Source organism: Eptatretus burgeri, chromosome 15 (genome assembly GCF_056783735.1).
Source record: "Eptatretus burgeri isolate ZD-2024b chromosome 15, Ebu_testis_v1, whole genome shotgun sequence".
NCBI lineage: Eukaryota > Metazoa > Chordata > Myxini > Myxiniformes > Myxinidae > Eptatretus > Eptatretus burgeri.
The window spans coordinates 15586643-15612319 of NC_140975.1; the positions used below are offsets into that span (position 1 = coordinate 15586643).

General features: G+C 42.5%; 2 protein-coding genes across 2 annotated transcripts in view; one reads left to right on the top strand and one right to left on the bottom strand.

Annotated features, from left to right (window-relative positions):
* Window positions 1-863, top strand: part of LOC147011609 (uncharacterized) — a 284049-nt gene extending 283186 nt beyond the window's left edge. The window contains exon 4 of the transcript XR_015051803.1: window positions 657-863. The gene's annotated coding sequence lies outside the window, so the exon portion shown is untranslated. The remainder of the gene's footprint in view (window positions 1-656) is intronic.
* Window positions 864-4738: 3875 nt separating this feature from the next.
* LOC147011612 (metabotropic glutamate receptor 1-like) overlaps window positions 4739-25677 on the bottom strand; it is a 136936-nt gene continuing 115997 nt past the window's right edge. The window contains exons 6-11 of the mRNA XM_085858483.1: window positions 23939-24065; window positions 12830-13419; window positions 12190-12372; window positions 10199-10359; window positions 9215-9428; window positions 4739-6268 (exon numbers count right to left, since the gene is read on the bottom strand). Coding sequence (XP_085714609.1) covers window positions 5423-6268; window positions 9215-9428; window positions 10199-10359; window positions 12190-12372; window positions 12830-13419; window positions 23939-24065 — 2121 coding nt within the window. The 3' untranslated portion in view covers window positions 4739-5422. The remainder of the gene's footprint in view (window positions 6269-9214; window positions 9429-10198; window positions 10360-12189; window positions 12373-12829; window positions 13420-23938; window positions 24066-25677) is intronic.

Consider the following 25677-nt stretch of genomic DNA (forward strand, 5'->3'; position numbering starts at 1 on the left):
TAAAAATTAATTGGTGGTTGAACTCGATAACCAAATATGCAAATCCTCTTTAAAATTTCCAAGTCAATCGAATGAAAATTGACAATCTTAGAAACTAGGCCGATGTCGACTTTTTTGGCGAAGTTGACCTCAAAAATAATTGCCTGGTTGAATTCAGTGACCTGAAATATAACTTCTCTTCAAATTTCTAGTCAATCAGATGAAAATTGAGGATTTTAGAAATTTGACAATGATGTTGACCTTTGGCCTCGGTTGACCTTTTGACCTTTGGAATTCAAAAACTATAGGCTTCTTGCTGATGATGAACTGTACCAGGTGGTGAAGTTTCGTGAAGATCTGTTGGAAATTGTGACCTGTAGGCTGTTGACATACAAACAAACAGACAGAGAGAATAATGCACAAGACCAGCCAATATACTTGAAAATCTTTGATTTTCACAACAAACACAAACAGACAAACGGACCCAAATGCAATACCCTCTCCTCTGGCAAGGGTAATAATAATCCTGTACATAAACATAGAGACATATACTGTATAATACGACTTCGGACACACCCTGCACATTGCTTCTTCAAGAAGTTAAATTACTCCCAACAATTGGCCGGAACGTAGTAACAGACAGGACGAAGTGAACATTTTTTGTTTTGTTTCAACAGTCATGAAACCCTGGCTCAAGAGCAACGTGACATTTAAGCGCTGAGGACGCTCAAATCAGCCAGGCAAGACATCTTCCCTAATCGGCAATCGATCGTCACCGGATCGCAACAATAAAAGTCAAAGGGCGTCGAAGGAGATGTTAACAACGTGTTTTATTAGCAAAGTTCTCAAGACAAGAAAGAGACTGCACGTTAAAAAGCTGTCAGCTTCACTCACAACAATGCACAAATCTGAAACAGCTTACCACACAACTATACGCAAGTAAGTTTCATTAATGTTTTTTTTCCTTTTTTTGTTGTATTCATCTATCTAATTATTTTTATCTATGTTTTTTTTCAAGTTTTTAATGTTTTGTCTTCATATCGCTCCGATGATGCACAACATATCGATCTCTGCACGAGCATTCACAGTCGCTATGCGGAACGTAAACAGTGAAATACAGAACAAATGACCGAGCAGGATGGAGGGCAAAAGTAATCCTCGATTTTTTAAACCTTAATGCAGAAGAAATGACCGAGCAGAACGAAGAAAACCCCCAAAAACTCATCGATTTTTAAAACCGTTTTGCATTCAAAACATCGTGTCAAAAATACTCACGCGGACGCATAATTCTCTCCGGCGCGACGCGAGCAGGCCAGGACGACTTCTGTACAAAATTATTGATGATCATGATGCAGACTCACATCTTGCGTGTGTAAGTTGCCAGCAGGTGAGTTCAAAGACCTCAAAGTTCCAAAAAACAGGTTTGCGAGAGATGCGAAGGTTTTTATGCGATCCTCGAGGATTGAACACGAACATAGATGATAAAAAGGAACAAGACGTCGGTGCAAACACAAAAGATAGGACAACTAGCCATACACGGAAACCCGAACCCACTCGTGGTGCATCCAGACTAAAATTGGCAAAAGTAAGTCTTCCTCGTCATAAGGAGGAATAGTTGGCTGATAAAAAATAATGCATTAAACACATCCTGATGTAACGCTTCACAAGTTTAAAAAGTGCCTCATTGGTCATCCTTCATGTTTGATTTCTTTTATCTTAAATGTATCTGTTTTTGTTCAATAATCTCTGTTCTCAAGGCTTCTTAAACCATCCTGGAACTCGTAAATGTTTGGTGCTGACCTTTTGGCTTCCTGACATGCAAAACCATGATGAGGAATTAGGACTCACTATTTCAAATTCACAGAGCACGACAGACATTGAGGAAAACGACACACTTAACCTTGCACTCAGGAAATCTGGGAAGGTCCTTGAGAGATATATATATATATATATATATATATATATATATATATATATATATATATATATATATATATATGTATATACAGTAATCCCCCGTTTCTCGCGGGGGTTACGTTCCAAACCTCCCCGCGCTAAGTGAAAATCCGCAATGAATGGACGCCTCCACAAAAAATCGATTCGTCTGGTCTGGTCGGTTTGGCAGTGATTGGGTTTGAGGTGCCGGATATCGACTAGTCTGGTCTGGTCGGTTTTCAGGTGCTGGGTATGAGTAGTGCTCGTCCAACGGCGGCAAACCTTTTTCCTTCCTGAAGCATATCGAGCACCTTTACCTTAACCTTCTCCTGGAGCGTCCCACGACCTTCCTCCGGCGCTTCGGTTCCTTGCCAGAAGCCTTAGAAGGTGCAGGGCGTTTGGGCGGCATCGTGGGGCTTGGAGAAAAAAACGTAGAAAATATTCTAAGTTCACAAGCGAAACTCTGTCTCGTGCGTTGTGTGACTGGTTGAGCACCACGCGTTAGAATTTATTGCTTAAATAATTTATCTTTTATATAGTACTATTATTACCGCGATGTACCGGGGGAATCCGCAGAAAAAATTAATTACGTTCCAAGGGAAAACCCGCGATGAACTGGGGACGCGATAGGTGAACCGCGATGAAGCGGGGGTTGACTGTATATGTGTGTGTATGTATATATATATATATATATATATATATATATATATATATATATATATATATATATATATATATATATATATCAAGGAACCAACCCGAATAGGTGTTTTTGAGGCCTATAAATTGCCAAGTCTAATCCATTCTGGCCTGAGGATGTCCGTGTACCCATCCCTTGTTCAATTATCCTTGCCTTATATGAATGGATCTTTGCTACACCACAATCACGGATGAACGATATACGTAATTATAAGTTAGTTCTGACAGATAAATTTGTAGAGCCATTGTAGCCAACCCCAAAGTGTTAAGTAAATTTTAATTTGCACACACGGACACGTGAGGTCTAAAGGCATTAGACTTACAGAACATTCTTATACACCTGTTATTTCCCACCAGTCACAAAATATTTACTTTTATTACAACACCCTGTATATCACCCTGCCAATTCGTTGGGAAATTGCTTCCATTATAATTCATGGTGCCAGCTCCAGTGTCAACATGTAATCTCTGCCACCTTTGGAGCAAATGTATTCAAAAAGTGCAAAAGCGGTTAATAAATAATAATAATAATTATAATTATAAAAAGAAGTTCCGCACTCCTCTACTATCAGCTTGTAAGAATTGTTTTGAGAATTATTTCAACAACTTTCAACTAAGCTAATTAATGTAAAGGAAGGAAATAAATAAGTCATTTCTTCTCTTACATCCGACCGATACCAAATTGGGCGGATTGGTGTGATCCCAAAAATTTCTATTACTGCACCACCAAAAATAATTAATTTAATGCACTGCACTCCTAATTTTCTTTTTCTAGGCATTCTCATGCACCATGCCATGATGTTCAATTTGAAACTTATTGCACGAGATTGAATATAATTGATTGCCTCTTCTGCTCCAAGTGCAGGCCCGAGTGAGTATAAAATGTGACAACCCCATCTGTTAATTCATGGAAGCCATAAATACTATTGTGGTATTCCGCTCTGTGTCTGACTCTTCTGCAAGAGAAATAGAGGAGGTCAGACATATGGGAATAACTTGGCAAAGTGCAACTCTCCTATTTATTTGTTTGAAAATCCCGAGGCAGTGATGTAGGTATCTTTAACACTCCCAATATAATTACCAATTAGCCTGAGAACTAGTTGACACTTTGAAATGAAGAATAAGTATATTTTTGAAACATCAACCCTCAGCAATGTCTGACTGTATATAGACATCTGGAGTGTCTGACATTGTTAAGATTCTTTTTCGAATTCTCAAAGGCTGCATGGCCACATCGAGACCCCAGTGTATAAGTGATCGAAATTCCAGGGCTTTCGACCTCTCCCACCCAACCCCTCCTTCCCTGCTATATGTTTGGCTTTCCAAAGCCCCAAAAGACTCCCACACCTGCACCCCAAAAGTAGCGAAGCAATTTTCTCTGGACCATCGTAATCTTTCCATACCAAGTATGGAAAGATAGTCTTCACAGCATGTGCTCAGAAAGCCTTGGGCAATAGCTGAGCTGACACTGTGGAGAATATGGCATTTTCCCAAAGCCCAGCCCTTGTGTACAGAAGTGCTCTTCAGAAGAGTGGTCCCACAAATTGTCTTTCTTCTTCAGTGGAGAATTGATTGTAGGAGATTGTTCGAGCAAAATGTTTTCTTTTGCTTCCTTAAATACCATTTTGTTCCCATGGGCGTGAAACAAAGCATCTGTCAAAATGTGAGGAGTGTCTGTCCAAACACTGAAACATATCAAGTATCTATCCTCCTTCGACCCAGTAATGCGCTCACCATCAATAGGTTGTGGGCCAGAAGTTGATCATTGACTGGGCCCTGTAACCAGAATACAGGGGGCATGAGGTTGCCGATCTCTGTAAGAGTTCCAGTTCATACAGTCATTGTTTAAAACTTGGGTGTCCTCCTCCGCAGCACGCTCCTTCTGTCTCTCTGTATCGCTCTCTGTCATGTTCTCTCTGTCATGTTCGTTCTCTCTCTCTCTCTCTCTCTCTCTCTCTCTCTCTCTCTCTCTCTCTCTCTCTCTCTCTCTCTCTCTCTCTCTCTCTCTCTCTCTCTCTCTCTCTCTCTCTCTCTCTCTCTCTCTCTCTCTCTCTCTCTCTCTCTCTCTCTCTCTCTCTCTCTCTCTCTCTCTCTCTCTCTCTCTCTCTCTCTCTCTCTCTCTCTCTCTCTCTCTCTCTCTCTCTCTCTCTCTCTCTCTCTCTCTCTCTCTCTCTCTCTCTCTCTCTCTCTCTCTCTCTCTCTCTCTCTCTCTCGGGATGACCTTTAATATGTTTGATAATGTCATCGATTTTACGAAGAGATGGGATTGAAAAATATCTTGATGTGGGGACCATGCTCGTTATGGAAGTGTTCTGCAATTTATTCGACCTCCATCCATGGGGATCCAGAATTGTAGAAAATGGGATATTTTGAAAATGACATCAATTTCCCTGCCAGGACGAAGCTGGGGCTGTGGTTTGATGATGAAAATGAAAGATATTACATTCTAGATGTGACAAGAAGTGATGGTCTGTGACAGACCAAATCAAGTTTTCTTTTTATCTTGACATTGCTGAAGTTATTGGAAGAGAAAAGAAGTTTTCTCTGTTTTGCCAATTTACCAGATGTAGTGTATTGAAGAGCGTGCCGATGCAGGCCTTGGGCTCCTTACACCGGGATGGACAGGAGTGGATTGCAGATTCAAACTGCGGCGTCTACTTTGCCCACCGGATTTGTAGGCTGTAGCATGACGGTGCATGGAGAATGGAGGAAGACCTGTCGGAGAAGGTGTTGCTGGAATATGATAAGATGATGGAGGAGGTGGTGGAAATGAAGGAGAGAGAGATGGAAGAGGGGACACCCGTGCTAGTCAGAGCGATGATGAGCTCTGAGTGTAGTCCTTGAGCAACATGGCTGCATAACTTGGAGGTGAGGGAAAATACGGCACAGAGTCGGACAGTGGTGTTGCTAGCTCAGAGCCGCAAGAGCTGGCTGAATCACGGAAGGGTGATGGGGGCGTGATGGTGGTTGCCTCTTCGGCCTCTTGAGCCCTCACCACAGCACGGCATGGAGGCCCAAGTCCTATTTTCTCTGGCCAAGGCTCCCACTCAGTTGGATCTGTCAATGGGCTTTCAGGTGCTACTTGTGCCATTCCTCTGGCTTGTCGCCCTCCATTTTCAGATGAGATGCCAAGAGAGCGTGATGATGGGCGCCGCCCACCATCTGTCAACAATGCCACACTCTCGTCCTCCATTTGGCAGCATTTCCGTCCTTGGAGCCACGTAGGGTTTGGCGATATTGGGCGAGAATCAAGACGGTTACGGCATGAGCCAGGAGGAGGTGGCATGGGACAGCCATCATCACTAAGGTTTGGTGGGCCAAGAGATTCAGCATGGCAGCCATATGGAGTTCTTGGAGGAGCATCCAAAACGACGACAGCTGGAGCACTTGCCAAAGGAGGAGGTGGACGTTCATCTTCAACAACTGAAGGTAGACCAACAAAAGGGACACGTGAGGTCAGGGCTGCATTCAACTCTTGTAGAAGGTTTCCAGGCTTGCCATTATTGTTACCGCTCCTCCGTGGTTCATAAAACGGTCCCCCTGGTCCCTCGAGAGGCACTGCTCGAGGAATATCAGTCATTGAGGGTCGGCAAGAGCGAGCCTCAGATGGACCTGGGAAAGCTGCACCATAAGCAGGCCCATTGTCCTCTTCTGCCTGAAGAAAAGGAACCCAAGTTTAAAGCCTATAAAAATATGAAAAGGCAAGCGTGCAACTTAAAATGATCTCCAAAGAGTTATTGTCACTTCTTATGTATGTATTTTGCACAAATGATTTTCAAGGGTGTTAATTTTTTCCCATAGCAAAATAGAATATTTTAATACTGTATAATTTCGTCAAGCCAATTTTCTGCTCATCAGTGATAGCTATTCCAGGGGAATGTTCTTTCACAGAAAGCTAGCTCATCAATGGAAAACTGACACTTAAATAAAACCATGGACTGTATTGTGCAGTCTCTTGATCGTGTGTGCTGACCTTATGTAGCCATTATTAATGCAAGGATCATTTTCAAGAGAAAAACCACCCTGACTGTGTGTTCACATGCTGAAAAGGCCACTGGTTGGGCACCTTTTCACTGCCACAGGGTCATGAGCATTACCTCAGAGTCCGATTTGAGAGCCACCAGGAAGTATGACACGTGGAAGTCCTAACTTTCGAAGTTAGATGTTGCGATTTTTGAAGTTACCCTTTTTATACTTCAACCTTCAATGCCGTTGAACTTCAACTCATGTACCGCAGATCATACGTTGACCCAAGTGGATTAAAGCTCACACCAACTTCGAAGAAGCTACGATGTCTGCCAAAGCAATTTTAACAAAGTATTCCAAAAGATAGAAGAATAAGATAAACGAGGTTTTTCTTTTTGGTTTTTTTTCGTCGTTCAAATTAGCACAATGCAACAAAAGAAGAGAGATTATACTCAGGCAAAATATATAAATATCATTAATGCATGACCTTGCAATTAAGGTACACAGCAGGCTAATTTCATGGAAAATGCTTGATGTTGTTCGTATGAAGAGTGATCTTCCACAGTTCAGGGGCACAATCCAATTTCATGGTCATCAGGTACAAATTGAATTTCGCGCTGCCAATTAAAATTAAACCAATGATGGACATACACGATGCACAGCACCCGTTATCTTTTCACGACAACCAGCTTTGAGAAAGGTTTTCAGAGCTGGATCGTCAATGTCAATGTCCAAGCCATACGTCTGATGGAGACGTGCCTCTGAGCCCTCCATGTGAGTGCAACCATCTCTATATAGATGTGGATATTCCATTGGACAAATTGCAGTGATTTAATGCCACATTATATTGTCAATCCTGTTTTTAACCTTTAGCCAGTAACGCGGTTGGTGTTATGAAGGCCTGGTATTACCTCGTGCCGGAATTAGACAGCGTATTTTAAGGAAATGGGGTATTAACAATTTGCAACTATATTTCTGTTCACCAAATCAGAGCTCTGTGCTTTGCAAAGAAGATTTATTCTTTTTTAATAACACCTGTTTTCAATTTTCTTTTTGTTGCTTAGGAAAAAAAAATCATTATCTGTCGAAAATGAGTAAGCATGTAATTTATTTTACTCCCTTGAAAGGTAGCAGTTAGTGCATCACTGGGTTGGGAGGTTACCTTGGAGTTACGCATACTCACCTCCAAACTGTCTAGCCTGGGTTCAAATCTCGACCAAGCTATAAACGATCATCCTCGCGTTTTGCAAGCGGGACGATTCATCGATGTGTTTGTACCGTCCCTCGGGTGGACGTTCAACTGGGCACCCCGTCTGCCAGCATGAGTTGGTGGATCAGCCTCGTGTTGACTTAACGGTTAAGGTGGCTGGCTTAAGATCTTAAGGTCTTGAGTTTGAGCCCTGTCGTGTCGTTAAAATAACACCAGGTGGGTTGACAGCCTGTCATCCTTCTGAGGGCAGAAAAATGAGTACCATCTTCCTGGGAACAGAGGCATTGTATCAGCAGCACAACCATGCTTCAAGAAATGATGCAACCAGCAACCAAAAGCTGCATACGAAACAACAAGTTGGTGGATGTTAAAGATCCCACGGTGTCCTTCGCAAAGACGAGGTGAGTTAACACTGGCACTCTGAACCAATTCCATCTTCCTGCTATAACCTACAGGGGGCCCTGCATCAGTGGCACTGCCGTAAACCTGCGAGACTGATGCTAACCCGCAGCCACGTGCTGCATACGAACGACGACGGGTGTATTGCTGTTAACATTACTGTACCTGAAGTCCTCAATGTGTGTATGGTACTCCGGTAGGGTAATCAGGGGTTCCAAAGATCAGTCATTGAATGACTCCTTACCGGTGAAGCAACTTTGGATAAGTTTAGTTACTTCCGAATAAGTGGCTGACAAAGTAGCCCCCACCCAAGCAGGACAGGGATTTAAAAAAAAAACATTTTGACCAGTGCCTTCTATTTTGAAAAGAGAGACAGCAGCCCACTTCCTTGGAATGGTACCGAGGTACATTTAAACTTCCACAAATGAATGCTAGCAGATGCTACATATGAGATGTCTTGCCAGCACCCGAATAGATTCTTCTAATTCTTTTAGACCCTCACTGGTTATAAAATTTAATTCTGCTTTAAATAACACTATGAAATTAATTTCGTCATCATGAAAAGATCAAATTAAACGTTTAAAATATCGTATATTAAGGTCCATTAGTGGCTTAATGTTCATGAAACATTGGACTGCTGCCATAGAGGTTTTAACACAGGAAGGAACCAAATGATGTGAGGTGGTCAACCCATTGCTCGATCGAAACAGGAAACTTGGTCCAGGGTTACTCGTCGAAAAGCTTATCTTTTCTGCACACCCTGCAGATGAAAGGACCGGCTTAACCCTAATTGCGTGCTTGATGTTGCAACATCCACTGCTGACACTTGACCATTTGTTACTTTTCAACTAATCTATTACAGATGGTAATTTAACCACAACTACAAATTTTGGGGAGAAGTCTACTAACAGCATAGTTATCCAATGACTTATTGATGCCGAGAAAAGTGAAGATACCTCCACAATAGACTCAATCACATCCACCTCAACATATATCAGGGCCTACCCTTGGGGTGAGCACCCTTACCTCAGCCTCTGTCAAGTCGTACAATGTCTTCGTGCTGATCTCTGAGAAGCTCCTTGCACCAGGCTCCAGGGCTGGTTTGCCAAAGGGCCGGATGACCGCCGTTTGGTTGGCGCCACCAGCTCCGTGGCCTCGCATCCTAGCCGAAAGCCGGTGCCAGAAGCCCGGCCCTTTCGGGGCTCGACCACCACTGGTCCAGGATGTTGGTTTCCCGGCACTAAATGGGAAAGGACAAAAATGGGCCAAAATGGAGGGACTGACAAGCTGCCCATTTTATTGATCCATCACCATTACTGTGTGTTCCTTTCGGTCAAATTTTACTTTGAGATTCTTCTATAACTGTTCAGTGCTGCAGAGTCTACAGAAGAAGCAGTTTCTTTTCCGCCCCAAACCCAATTACACCTCTATCACACTCGTTGGATGGAGGTTTGACTTGGTTCACCCTGATATATCTGACTCCCACACGTCTTTGGGCTTATAAAAAAAATAATTAAATTGCAGAACATTTACCAACAATTAAAGAAACTTCCAAATATAGTTTGCAGGAACACATTGACTACTGCGAGTTCCATAATGTTAAGCCACAGCAAACCACCTGTATTCTCAAGGTCTAATGCAAAACGAGTCTTGCTGTGAAGGCTGGTGTTAATCTGCATCGGAGAACAGGTAGGACCCTGGATTAAATCAACAGGACGTTGATTGAGGTATGCTAACCGCCGTGGGAAGCAAGGAGAAGCTCACAGTTCGGACGTTAATTCTTCGGTGGAGCAAAAGAGCAGATGAAGGGTTAACGCCAGAAATGTCAGCTTGTGGTAGCTTCCAATGGTGGTTACCATACCTCAATCAATGCCCTGTTGATTTAATCCATTGTTCCACCCATGTTCTCAAACCGGCAAGTTCAGCCGCTGAGACAATAAACCTGACTATCATGTACCACGCAACACCCCCACACTCCCGCCCCATACATCTGTGGAGCAAATCCCTGACCAGGAGGATGTGTCGGCGCTGGGGGAGCCACGGCGGCAGAAAAGACTCAGTAGGTTGCTTGAGTTGCTCATCTTGGCATCTTTGACGTGCATGCGAACAACGTTCGACGTCGTGAAAGCACTGCGCACGTTCCTTTCCGGCTTTGCTAGGATAATGTATACCTGAAATGAAACATGACGCAATACCCCCCAGCCATAAAAAATACATTTTTAACAAGTGCATCCTTTGCCTTTTATAACGTTGTTCAACAAATGCATATTGGAGGAGGGGGGATGGCAGTTTAAAAAGAACAAAGGCACCTCAGAACAACTTCATAGATGGCCATGGAAATGGGGAATTGAACACGATGGCTGAATTGATCAAAAGATTTGACATTTTCAAATCACTATTGGTTTGACATGAGTTGTTACTCTCCTTTCCCATCGAATTAAATGAAGATAATTTACACGACACATGGCAAAATGCAACATACATGTGGTTACTGTAAATAAGGAAAGGTATATACAATATATCATAAATGTTTTGGGTTACAAATTTCCCTTATCTTCAAAATGCTAATCATAAGATTATTGAATAAATTCAAGACACCATGAAGGTCTACAATTGATATTAACCCTTTTCATCATTGGTCACCAATGATGCCCTATCTCTGATGCTGTCTCTCTGATTCTCTATCTCTATCTCTATCTCTCTCTCTAATTCTCTATCTCTATCTCTATCTCTATCTCTCTGATTCTCGATCTCTATCTCTATCTCTCTGATTCTCGATCTCTATCTCTCTCTCTCTCTCTGATTCTCTATCTCTATCTCTCTGATTCTCTATCTCTATCTCTCTCTCTCTCTCTGATTCTCTATCTCTATCTCTATCTCTATCTCTATCTCTATCTCTATCTCTCTCTCTCTGATTCTCTATCTCACTCTCTGATTCTCTATCTCTATCTCTATCTCTCTCTCTCTGATTCTCTATCTCTATCTCTATCTTTATCTCTCTCTCTGATTCTCTATCTCTATCTCTATCTTTATCTCTCTCTGATTCTCTATCTCTATCTCTATCTCTATCTTTATCTCTCTCTCTGATTCTCTATCTCTATCTCTATCTCTATCTTTACCTCTCTCTCTGATTCTCTATCTCTATCTCTATCTCTATCTTTATCTCTCTCTCTGATTCTCTATCTCTATCTCTATCTCTATCTTTATCTCTCTCTCTCTCTCTGATTCTCTATCTCTATCTCTATCTCTATCTTTATCTCTCTCTCTCTCTCTGATTCTCTATCTCTATCTCTATCTTTATCTCTCTCTCTCTGATTCTCTATCTCTGACTCTGACTCTGACTCTGACCATATTTATATCTATATCTATATCTCTATCTCTGATTCTCTATCTCTGACTCTGACTCTGACCATATTTATATCTCTATCTCTATCTCTATCTCTATCTCTATCTCTATCTCTATCTCTATCTCTATCTCTATCTCTATCTCTATCTCTATCTCTATCTCTATCTCTATCTCTCTCTCTCTCTCTCTCTCTCTCTCTCTCTCTCTCTCTCTCTCTCTCTCTCTCTCTCTCTCTCTGACTCTCATCAGGGCAGGATTTTTGAATTTGATCTGGTCTCAATGAAAATTTGATCTCAATGATCTGGTGATAGTTCACCTCCTCTTCTGAAAAGACACCATGAGGTATTTAACGTCCACCTGCATGGCACTGCCAGGATAACCAGTTTAATGTCCATCCAAGGGACAGCATACTTTGAGTCAACGCTCTGCCTATGAAACACCGAAAGGACAGTTCATAGTCAAGTCAGGAATCAAAGCTTGGCTTTTGACATCTCAAATATAAGTGCACCTTTGCACTCAAATATAAGTGCACTATACCTTTGCATGGCCATCCTGTCGGACTCACCAATGGCGTCATAGCCAACATAATCTTGAAGGAATGTTTGCATGTTTGCTAAATCTGATCCGAGTATACGTCTTTCATGCAGGGCTTTACCTTCGGTAGAAACATGCAACTGAGAGCAACGGTGGAGCTGAGGCTAACGCAGAAACACGTGGTGACGATCTTGTACTTGCTGCCAAAGTAGATGGGAGCGAAGGCAAGCCAGATGATGCAGGTGGTGTACATGGTAAACGCAATGTATTTCGCTTCATTGAAGTTCTCTGGAACATTTCTTGTCTGAACAGAAAGGGTGAAAGAGAAGGAGAACAGGGGTTGTGGATTGATGAAAGTGTAAGGATACGTTTTCATTATCAAGATCCAAAGGCCAGGTGTGATTGTTGCCATTCCAATCCCGCATGTATGCTATTTCTACATCACAGTCGACATTTCGGTGATCCACATACATGTCTAAATGATGGGGGGAAATTTTCTGACTCAACCTCAACATTGAGAGGGCCATTTTCTCTTCCTACAGTGGATTAGGTTGGGGGAGCAAGACCACCCTACCACCCTACCCCCCCCTCCCCACCCTCCTCCACCTCTGTAAATACAGTAAACATAGGATGCATCTTCCAAGGTCCTTTTGTTCAGTGTCCAACAGACCATTTTCATTTTTAATTATATAAGGTCGAAGTGCACGTTAGGTCTATCTGTATACAATCCCACTACAATGGTCATGTCATGCCCGACATACCTTGAAAGCATAGTATGTGCAGCTCATTATGAGAATCCCGTTGAAGCCCAAAGGAGCTACCATTGCGATGTTGGATGTGTTACAGATAAGGTTGACCTCACGCACGCTCGGATAGTGGTTGATGACCTTTGGTGGTTCCATGATGACCAAGGCCACCAATATGCCAACCTCGATGGCAATGAGTGCCGCAGCAATGACCAGCTGGGCACAGGCACTCATGAATCGTGGCTTTCGGGTGCAGATCTTCTTCTTGCTACCCGCCAGGATACGAGCAATGCGGTTGGTCTTGGTGACCAACGCCGAGTACATCATAGCCGAGGCGAGGCCGACACCGATTCGCTGAGCGTAGCAGGCTGTGCGTGTTGGCTGTGCGACCAGAGGGAATGTACATGCATAGCCCAGCCCAGCACCTGCCAATATGATGAAGCAGAGCTCTCGACTAGAGGACTTCACCACAGGTGTGTCTCGAAAAGCAGTGAAGACCAAGGTGACAAAAGCTGTGGCAAGGATACCAGCACATGCAAATGCCACAGCTGCCATGACCTCTGGGTCACTCCATTGTAAGTAGAGGATCGGCAGCTCTGCACAGTCTTTGTTTTGCACACACACAACCACACACAAGAAAGGTTAACAGAACTCATAACATCCAGAATTTTTAAACTATATGATAAAATTCAAAGCACAGGAACCACAATTGGTAATTTTAACAACACATTATAATGTCAAACTTTCAGACGTCCAGAGACATGACCACTCCTGAGTTCTTCTTTTACAACCACAATTACTCCCACATTATTATGGGGTTGGTTGGGGGAAGTTTTTCGTCCAAGTTTTTCACGACCTGGCTGCTGGCCAGGCCTGACATTTGTCTAAATACTAAGGGCAGTAATTTTGGAATTTGTTCGGCGTGCCGGCCATAACTCGCCGACTCTTCCTGGACACCATGGGATCTTTAATGTCCACCATCTTACACCAGCAGGTGGAATGCCCAGGTTAACATCCATCCGAGGGACGGCACACACATCGATGATTCAGCCTGTCTGTGAAACACCGGGATGACAGTGTATAGTTGGGTCGGTATTCAAACCCAGGCTAGATGGCTTAGGGTCGAGTGTGCGTATCTCTAGGCCATCCTGCCATCCCATGACTGTGACTGATAAAGTGAGGAAATACAAAACCACACTTCTGAAGACATGAAAGAGGAATTTTTTCAGCTGTAACCTTGGTGATCCTAATTTTGATTTTCTTTCACTCTATTTTTGTCTACTAGTATGTAGTCTTTCTTCGAGAACGTCGTAAATTGGGCCTTTCAACGATGTGGAATTGATTGTGTGAAGCTTTATATTTGCAATAATTTATGCATTAATAATTTTTTTTTATATACAGTACAGTACAGGCATCAAGGTTCATGGAAGAGCAAAATAATATGGACAAAGGATTAACAGGTAAAACATGGAGCAGGTGGGAGGGAGGGTGTGGGCGGGGAGGTAGGACAAGAATATACGGGTGCATCACACCACAAGAGGAGGAAATGCATGTGAAAGGTGGGAACAGGGTCTCTAGGTATAGTAAAACCCAGCGGTAGAGCGGGGAGATATTAAAAAAAAATGGTCGTGGTGGTGGTGGTGGTAGGCAGCAGACATTAAATGCTGGAGGGAGAGCTTGAGACAGACTCAGGAAGACAGTTCCAAAGGCAAGAGAAAAGGGAGACTAATTCAGGAAGACATTTCAACAGGCGAGAGCAAAGGAGGATGAATGAATCGATGGAGGTGAGCGTTAAATTTAGACTTGGGAATGTTAACAAGGAAGGGCAATGGCTGAGCAGAGAAGTGTGAGAGGATCAGGAGAAGGTAGACTGGAAAAAAAAAATCTGCAACGTTTATTTTCATTCTTATCTCTTTCTACTTTACAACAATCAAGTGGCTTGTGACAAGTTTTCTTGAAAAGGGACAATTTTTGCAACAGTGAATGCTATTTCGAAATCAATCATTTATACATTGATCTAAGGCTCACGGAGGAGCTCAAACGTCGATCACATGCATGACAAGGATATTAGTAGACATCAATGCACTTTAACATTAAATACAGGAACGTTGATAGACGATAGGCAAATGTAGACAGCATGTGGGATTTGAACCTGGGATCCATGAGCGTGATGAGCCATTGGTTCCACATGATGACAAACCAGGCTATCTCGTCCTTTGCTGTGCTATAATTTTATAATTGGGTTTTTGAGTCAAATCCATTATGCATAGTCATTTTCACGATGGAAATTATTTCGGGGGAAAGGGGTTGGGGGGGTTCAAAGAATGGGATCTGTGTTTTCTTCAATTTGACCAAAAAGGCCAAATGCGACAATGCTCACACAACTACAGGCAGCAGATCGTGGTTAGGTGGTTGCAAGTACATAGTAAATAAATCCATCCGAATCTGTCACAAGGTTCAGGATTCCATCATCTCACTGCGAGAACAGCATCATGATATATACCTGGCTCTTCCAAATACACATTTATGTAGTTATTTATTTTAAAAGTAAGGGAGGAGGCCGATTCCAAGGAAATTTATCTTTCTTTATACAGCATGCAAGCTTGACCTGTGTAAAGGATACTTCAGACCTGCTTTCTGTATGCTGTTAGTTATAAATGGCTACTCTTAACCATTCATTCTCATTGTCAAAGCAATGTCAAACTGTACGTGTTATACACGAGTACGTACACTCTGTACAACCTTTCATTGATGCTCAATCCATAAAATAATGCATCACCAATATTTGTGCAGGTCACTGGTGGAGCTTCCTATTGGCTGTGCGCACTCAGCAGATAAGACTGAGTTTTTTTTTTTTGGCATATTTACCTCGGCGATGTTTTACCCCTGTTTGTCTGTCTGTCTGTCTGTCTGTCTATCTATAAGTAGGATATCTCAAACAGTTATGAATGGGTTCGGAAAAAAAAATGGTGGACATCTCGGGTGTGTACCAAGGATGAATTGATTCGACTTTGGTGAAAATCGAGATCGAAATAAGAATTTTTTTTAATTTTTAAAGTGATTCTTCACCATCGAGAGAACGTCAGGTGTTGGCTTCACGGTTAACGTGGCTGGCCTGAGATCTTAACGTCTGGAGTTTGAGCCCCTGTATCGCCATTGAAATAACATCAGGTGGGTTGACTCAGCCTGTCATCCTCCCAAGGTTGGCAAAATGAGTACCAGCTTACTGGTAACAAGGGCACTGCATCAGCAGCGCAGCCATGCTTCCAAAAATGATGCAACCAGCAGCCATTGGTTGCATATGAAACAACAAGTGTATATATATATATATATATATATATATATATATATATATATATATATATATATATATATATATATATATATATATATATATACACACATATATATATATACACACATACATACAATGATATTTCAAAATGTGGAAGGTTTCGGCCGAAACTTGGTGAACAGGTTGGGTGTGTGACAAGAACAAGACGATTCGATTTTGGTTTAGTTCTGGATGCAGATCCAGCCTATTGGTGGGATACAAAACGTAAACTGCTCAGCCTTGCGGAGGTATACGCTCTTCTGAGTGCCGTTCTAGTTTATACTGTATATTGAGAAAAGCCTTATTGTTGGCCAAATGAGACTGCTTTCATTGTTCCTGAAAGCCAGAACATTATATATTTGGGAAGTAGGGAACGTTAATAAAAGCTTCGGCAGGCAGAAGATTCTGGAGGCATGCACACTCGACTTTCAGCTGTCTCGCCTGGGTTTGAATCCTGACCCAGCTGTAAACATCCCAGTGCTTCACAAGCAGGCGATTTCATCAATGTGTGTGTCGTCCCTCCGATGAATGTTAAACCGGGTGTCCAGTCTGCCGACATTAATTGGTAGACCGTGGACGTTAATGATCCCACGGTGTCCTTCGAGCTATCACCGACAGCATGGCCAAATTCCAAATTCCTGTACTAACTACTGCTGGGAAGGCAATGGCACACCACCCAGTATAACCCTTTCTCAGGAAGCTGTTGCGGCAGCACCGATGCTCTGTAAAGGCTTGGTCACAACAAACCCACGGTGCATTTGTGCCACGACAGAAAATTTGGGCAAATCGGGGGTCGCCGCAAGACAGTCCGACGAAATTTTGAACATCGTGGCATCGACTTGCCGTCGTGAGGCAAAATTGGACATGCACCTTTTTTGCTCGACGATTTTTTTGTGCTATCTATGTCTTGTGGCTGTCGTGAGTCTGTCCTACGTTATATAGTCGGGAGACAGATGCGTGAGCGTCCCACGAGTGACCCACGACTGTTGTGCGACTGTCGCTGTCACACGCGCATCCCACGAGTGAACCACGACCTGATCACGTGAAAAACAGCCCCCCGACAATGCCCGACAACTCACGATGGTCCCACGACTGTCGCACGACTGACTTGCGGCACACCCACGACATAACCACGACATATCTTTTTTTTCTGTCGCGTCCCCATCGTCAAACCATCTTTAATGTGTCGTAGCCCTTGTGACCACTCAAAATAGATTTCAGGCATGTTGCAAGATCTGGCCATGACAAATATTTTGTGGGTCTACCACAACAAAATTTCGAATGATCCGTTGTGCCCAGGGACTTACAGAGTACAATATATCAGAATCAGAATGAAAACTTAGACCAAGACTACAAGGGAAATGCATTCCATCGTCTCCCTCCTCAGCTCATACATTTCCCTTTCCTCCCAGCCTCCTTGAGCACTCCTTTATTAACCTCCGCCATCTTCGAAGATGGATGGAGGTTACTGTTTTCACCCCTTTCTGTTTGTTTGTTTGTTTGTGAACAGTATTACGGAAAAACTCCTTGACGGATTTCGACGAAACTTGGTGGGGGGGGGGTTAGGTATGGTCCAAGGATCATGCCATTAAATTTTGGACTTGGTCCCCCGCCCCCCCCCAAAAATTGTTCGAGAAAAAAAAAATGTTTTTTTGCATTTCTACATGTTTTAAGTGATTTCCAACCCCCCCCAAAAATTTTTTTTACCCCCCGGCCCAAAAATTTTTTTTTTGGCATTTCTACATGTTTTAAGTGATTTCCAACCCCCCCAAAAATTTTTTTTACCCCCCCAAAAATTTTTTTTTTGGCATTTCTACATGTTTTCAGTGATTTCCAACCCCCCCCCCAAAAAAAATTGTTACCCCCCAAAACAAATTGTTAGAGAAAAAAAAAATTTTGCATGTCTACAAATTTTAAGAGATTTCCAACCCTCCCCAAAAAAAATTGTTTGAGGAAAAAATTTTTTTTTTTTTTACTTTTACATGTTTTAAGTGATTTCGAACTCTCCCCCCCCAAAAAAAGATTGTTACCCCCCCCCCAAAAAAAGAATTTTTTTTGCATTTATACATGTTTTAAGTGATTTCCAACCCCCCCCCAAAAAAAATTGTTAGAGAAAAAAAAAATTTGCAACTTTTTTTTCAACAAAACTTCGATTTTTATTTGGCATTTTTACATGTTTTAAGTGATTTCCAACACCCCCCCCCCCAAAAAAAATGGAGAAAAGAACAATAACTCTCAGCACTGTTGACATCATATTTTATGAATAAGATATAAGGTTCACTTGAGTGACCCAGCAGTATTGGCGGCGGAAGTTTTGCACTCTCCCGAGTGCTCCCCCTCTCGTTTATCCTATTAGTCCGGGAGCCAACCTGTGTACGAGGCTGTTTTAGGGTTGGACCTTACAGCCTCTGCTATAAAATTTTACACCCCCAGGATGTTTAGATATATGTTTGCAGTTCATGAAAACCAATGTTGGCAATTCATAAGCTCTTGCGAAAAATTTTGGCGGACGTTTTTGTTTGAGGAAGATTTGAAAAATTTGATAAAACAGCAATTGTCAATAAAATTTCTAAAAAAATTAAAAAATCACATTCATGAAAAATAAATGTGAACTAAATGTAAGAATTCAATCAGTGCATTGTAAAATGACAAAAAAAAATTGCCTTTGTGGAAGTAAACCTCGTAAAAGTACATAATTTTGTGAAAAATGCCTTAAAAATAATGTTTTTTGAAAATGGCCTTTAGAACTTTTCTTATCATAGGCAGATGCTGCATTAGAATACTAATTTCTCTTAATGTGATATGAACATGGTATCCATGGCTAATTAAAACAGCAAATTTGAGTGAGTTCTATCAATTTTTAAAGAGAAAATTAACATTTTTGTCAACCAAAGTTACCCCTACCCCCAAAATCCTCTTACTCTATTGAACACAGTTCGGTTAAGGTTTGCTGGATCCAGGTTGGGTACTTCACAGTTCACTCTTCCAAAGGAAAATTCAATGGTGTTTGGAGTGACATGGCCCTGGAGCAGACATACAACAATGAAGGGAAGACATCTCTGTTCAAAGGCATATCTCAGGCACCAGCTGCTCGAGATAAATATGTGAAGACAGCACCATTTCTCACAGCTGTATCAGAGAACATAAAGTCTATGGCTAATCTAGGCCAACAGGAATCTACTCATCATGGAGAAACACATAAGCAGGCAACAGAAGAACATATGCATGTTGAGGAGATCAAGAAAGTGATATGCCAGCAGATGATAAACCCATTCCAGTGTAACAACCAAGTGGATCTGCTCAATAGAGCAACTGGTGAGAAGGATGCTTCAAAAGACTTGGTCCATGCTCAAGCTAAGGGCATGGAAGCCATTATGAAAGCAGAAGAGGTGGTCTCTATTAAGATTGAACCACTGAAGCTGGTAACTTTCTCCTCACAGAAGAAATCAAACCCATCAAGGAAACAGAGTTTAATCAGGATCTATCAAGATGAGACTGCAGCTACACGTGTGCTGTGTTTCTATCGAGATGCCGACCCAGTCACAAGACAGATTGCATTTTCCCATGAGTGGACAGACTACCCATCATCCCTGTTTGAGGTTGATCCACGCTTAGCACAGGGGTTTGTAATGCGCAAAGGCAACAAGTCTGATTTCGTGGCAGTGCTAATTGCTGAAGCTGAGCAGGATGTTGTTTTACAGCTGCCATCATTACCACAGAGTGACCTATACACAGTTTATCTGGTAGACACAATGGCATTTGTAAATAAATACCAAAAAATGGGTGTGAAAACATTTGGTGAACTTCCCCAGCTGTATCTTCGCAAGCTCCTGCAGTTGAAACCTGAAATGTGCAACTGTGTCAACATCATTGGTGATCAGTATGATTTTGATGATAGCCATACTTTGAAGGGTGATGAGCAGCAGAGGAGAAACCAGACAGACCAGGCAAGACAATTCTCACCATCCAAGAGTCTAGAAATTCCGGACTGGAATTTACTCATGAAGAATCCAAGAAATAAAGGAAATCTTCAGAACTTCATTGGCACTTCCCTTTGTGAGAGTCCTGAAGCTATTCCGGATGGAGTGACCATCATTCTTGGTGGTATGATGGAAAACAAAGGTCACACTCTTTCCATCACATCAGCATCAAGTTCAGTTCTGGACTTACCTTGTGAAGAACATGAAGAGGCAGACACAAGGATTATTGCTCATCTTGCATATTGTGTGGAATATCTTGATCACCATCGAGCTGTTGTGCATGCAACAGATACAGACATAATTATGCTGTGTATATATCACTTCTGCTGCTTGAACACATTGCAAGAACTCTGGATACAACGGCAGAATCAATACCTACCTATTCATGAGCTGGTAGAAGTGTTGAGCAAGAAGTACCAGAAAATCCTCTTGATGTCGCAGCTACACTTCTGTGCACATATGTGTTGTGTGGATGTGACACAGTGAGCTACCCATTCAGAAGGGGAAAAGAAGAGGTCAGGTCAGGTATGGGAGCATGTGCCAGAACAGCGCGTCGCTGCGTCCACTTTCCGCCGGTACTCCAGGGGCCTCCATCTGGCCATCCCCCAGGCAGATGCCAGGCCCATCCCCATCTCCTTGAGATGATGGTCAACCTGCTGCAACCATGAGGCACGTGGTCGGCCCACTGGCCTCCTCCACTCATGAGACTCCCTCGCTGAGAGAATCTGGTGAGCAGAATCAGCGTCAGGAAAACGAGCCACATGTCCATACAGCCGCAACTGACGCTCACGGACTATGCAGGTAACAAATCTCATCCGAGTCTCTCTCAGCAACCGCTCGTTGGACACAAAATCCGACCAGCGATAGCCAAGGATTCTTCGAAGAGACCTGGTACCAAAGGAATTAAGTCTCTGTCTCAGATCCTTGGTCAAAGTCCAAGTCTCGCACCCATAGAGCAAGACTGGAAGTACCAAGGACCTGAAGACTCGGACTTTCGTCCTCCCGCACAGGTACCGGCAGCGCCACACCCCATGATCCAGTGAATCCATGACTCCCCAGGCCCGACCCAGACGTCTATTGACCTCCGGCTCACAACCTGCGGAGACATGAATATCACTGCCAAGGTAAGTGAATCTATCCACGACCTCAACATCCTCACCACAAACAGACACAGACAGGACAGCAGCATCCAAGATGTCACCGAAAGCCTGGATCTTAGTTTTGACCCAAGAAATCCATAATCCCAACGGCTCCGACTCCTCATTCAGCACCTCGAGGGCCCCCAAGAGGATGTCTAAAGTCTCCGCAAAGATGACTGCATCATCTGCAAAATCAAGGTCCGAGATCTTGACATTGCCAAACGATGCACCGCAACTTGATCTCTCCGACATCCTCCCTAAAATCCAGTCCATACAAGTGCTGAAAAGTGTGGGGGCAAGTACACATCCCTGACGAACTCCAGTAACAACTGGAAATAAGTCAGAGATGGTACCACCACACTTCACAGCACTCTCAGTACCAGAGTAGAGTTCAGACATCAGATCGATCAGTTTTGGTGGCACCCCACGAAGACCAAGAATCCTCCAGAGGACATCCCGATTCACTGAATCGAACGCTTTACAGAGATCAACATAGGCTGCAAGCAGCCCCTGCCGAAACTCTCGTCTGCGTTCGGTGAGGACACGAAGGGCAAGGATACGGTCAATCGTTGACCTCTTTGGTGTAAAGCCTGACTGCTCTGGACGCTGGTGCTCAAGCAGATGGTGGCGAACCCTATCAAGAATTATCCGAGCAAAGACCTTGCCCGGCACTGAGAGCAGCGTCACCCCTCTTCCAGTCAGTTGGGATGATGCCTGTGTTCCTGTGAAAAGAAGAGCGGCACAGGTTTCTCTGGGACTGATAGGAAACCTTCCCCACCTTGTTGATTTTGGAAGAGATAGTGAAATGGCAGCAACAGAATGTGTCATTGATGAGGCCAGAGTATACTGGACTGCTCTGTATGGCCAAAAAGGGTTCAGCTGTTTGGATACCCTCAGGCAGCATATGATTGTCTCTTCAAAATTAGACCTTAGGTCACTGCCAGCAACAGAAGATGCGTTTTACTTCCTTGTTTTAAGAGCATTGTATCAATTGCTTCTGTATAGACGTGCACATCTCAGTGACCGAGCACTCCCCCAGCCACAACATTTGGCAGAACCCTTATCAATGGAAAACTGGTCCCAATTCTCATGTCTAAGCCAGCCAAGCCAAACATAGACAAAACGGTGTCTTGCATGTGCAAATTATCCAAATGTCTGAAACGATGTTCATGCAAAAAGGCTGCTGTGCCTTGCTGAGTGACATGCATATGCCTTCGTCAGAGAGGTTCATGTGGTGGAGTTGTTTCAGAGAGTGACTCTTCCTCTGAAGAGGATGTTTCATGTCACAATATTGTGTTAATCCATTTCTAATTTTATCTTCCTTAAAACCATGGCATGTAAAAGTATGTTCTTGTTCCTGACCCCATTGATAGTCAAGCATTTCTGAGTTGCATAAATCTTTTGTTGTTTGACATATAACCTTGTCAATTGTAGGTAGGTTAAATCTACACCAATTGTGATATAGGAAATGAACTCCTCTTTAATATGAGGGGTCATTTGTGTATATAGGTTTAGTGGTTATGATTTTAGGACAATATGAATTACCCCTACCCCCATCCTACATCTTCGCTTTTGCCAACATTTTGTTATCAGAGGGGGCTCGCATAAGTGTTGACTGTGTTGTTGCGCAAGAGTTTCACCATTGCCAACATTGGTTTTCATATACTCAAAGGGTGTCTCTTTATGAAAATCAACACAAAAATTTTATAGCAGACCGGGCAATTTTTTTTTAATTTTGATCGGTTGGCTCCCGGACTATATCCTCCACCCTTCACATTTTATCCATTTGAATTTCCTCCATCTATCTCTCCTACTTTTCAGCATGTATCCATAAGGGGATAAATTATAAATCAAAAGGGGTGGTTGTTAACGCTGTATAGGAATTTAGTGAGGCCACTTCGAGAATTTTGTGTTCAGTCGTTGTCACCGTATCTGAAGAAAGACATAGCTGCCATAGGGAGGGTTCAGTACAGGGCTACGAGATTGATTCCAGGCCTAGCTAGACTCAGCGATGAGGAGCTGGCTGAAGGAGACAGAGCTTTATACACTAGAAAGGAGATGGTTATGAGGAAATATGATAGAGTTGTTTAAGATAATGAAAGATATCGATAAAATAAATGAAGAAGAGTTTTTTTCATCAGAGCAGACAGTGATTGAATCAGGGGTCATAGCCTGAGAGTGAAGAAGAGGTGATAGGACAGTAATAAAGCAATGGCATTTGAGGCAGAGAATAGTTAATGCATAGAATGGTCTCCCTAGAAAGGTAGTGGCAGCAGAAAGAGGAGATAGCTTCAAAGTTTAATTAGATCAGTACCGAGAAGCATTGGAGATAGGGGGGTACATGGATACTGGCAAGACTTTTAGGCAGCTGGGGTTGGTGTAGTGTCGGCATGATGGGACGAATGGCGTTCGACTGTGCCCAAGTTCCTTGTTGTTATTCCTCCAGATGGGACATAATACATAGATTGCTTCTAAGTAGCATACCCACCACTACCAAAAGAACTTCTTTCTCTGAGCCAATTATATAATCTCTCTCACAACCATAAAATGAAATTTAAATCCAGAGATTGCAGCACAAGTGAGGAGCATTTGCACGTGGCTCCCAATTCCTACGAACAATCCGTAATACACACACACACACACATTGGAAGTGCAACTGGGCAAAGTATACCTGTGAGTTTAGGATTTGGCCAAGAGCCCAGTTCACAGGGCTTGCAGGTGAAATCGTCCAGAATATATTCGTTATCCTTGCAAGGTGTACAGATCCAACAACAACTCACTTCTCCCTTCTTGATCACCTGGAGGGAAACAAACAAACTCTGCAGCCTCTCCAGAAGATAACCTGTCTGCTCCATCGCCCACCTCACTGTCCAGCCTACGTTTCTTATTTGTTTTCGTGTACCTCAGCTGTTTAATTTAGAATTGATTTGTTTGTTTCAATTCCCACAGCTCATTGTCTTGGGCATGAGCATGTCATCACCTTTCCTGTTGATTTACACAACTTGACACCGTCTTCACAGATTCGATATATCTGAATCACTTATCTGAAGACCGAATGAAACCTGCAGGATGAGTTGAACTTCTGGTCCACAAATAATAAATGATACGATAAGTGAAACCACTATGAGTGCCTTATTATTGCACTAGCATGGTGTGCTTACACATTGTAAGCAATAACAAACTGTGCTTCCCCATTGTCTCGGGTCGCTCACCTGCATTTGTTTTTTTCATTTATTTATTTTCATCTATTTTTTTTCTCGTTTATTTATATTTTCATTTACAGATGCTTTCCGACAGTTCTGTGTAATGGCTTCGATGTCCGTCGGCATACAAAATTACCGTGCTTCCCCATTGTCTCAGATCGCTCACCTTGACCTGCATTTTTTTCATTTATTTATGTTTTCATTTAAGGATGCTTTCTGATTATTCTGTGATTTTTCGCAGTGTATGGGCTTCAATGTGCATTAGCACGCAAAATGTCAGCTTTCTACGTCACCCTAAAGGTACTGATCTTTAATATCAGTCAGTCAGTGAGTCCGTCAGTCAGTGGTCAGAATGAGCTTTATATATTCGATATCGAAGGATTTTAAAGATTGCATTGCACATCACACAGAAAATGTACCAGGGAATGTTAATGATGATTTGTAATTACCTCTACCACCGAAGGTTTGTCTGTCTGTTTGTCTGTTTGTCTGGGAACACGTTATCTCAAAAAGTTGTGGACACAATGGGTGTGTGACAAGGATGAACTGATTCAATCTTGGTGAAGATCCGAATCCGGATACACTAATTTTTAAAATTTAATACTGTGTTCCTTTTCCAAATCAATTAATAGTGCTGCAGCCCTGTTCACCAAATATAATTTTATTTTACAGAAACAGATAAAGGGGGTAATACGGAGGAGTTGAAAATAAAAATTCCATTTTCAACCCGCCTTGAGTCAGATTGATTGTCTGTTGATGTCTTATTGATCCACAAGGTCATAACCACAATTTCACCAGACCTAAAAAATGAAATACATTGTCAAGAAAGTGCCCATGAGGTTCATCAAAATTCAGACTTTAACCTGTTTTGGAACATCGTCACATTTACATCACGAACTCCCGTTACATTCATTATGTAGCTTATGCGGTGGAGTCGTGGAGACATGGATGTGCATTTGTGGAGACAAAAGCACAAGCACTGTGTAATGATGGTTTGTTTTTCAATGGAAAGAAGCAACACAGTGAATATGAATATACATCGTTTCAGCTCTGACGTTTCTATTGGGTTTTGCAATTGGAAACGGATAATTGGATAATCCCATGAAATGTTCCAATGAATACGTGGCCGTCCTTCAGTTAGTGTTATATTATTCAATATTATACATTTTTGTGTTCTATCGGTAAAAGCGCATGGCAGGACGTAGTG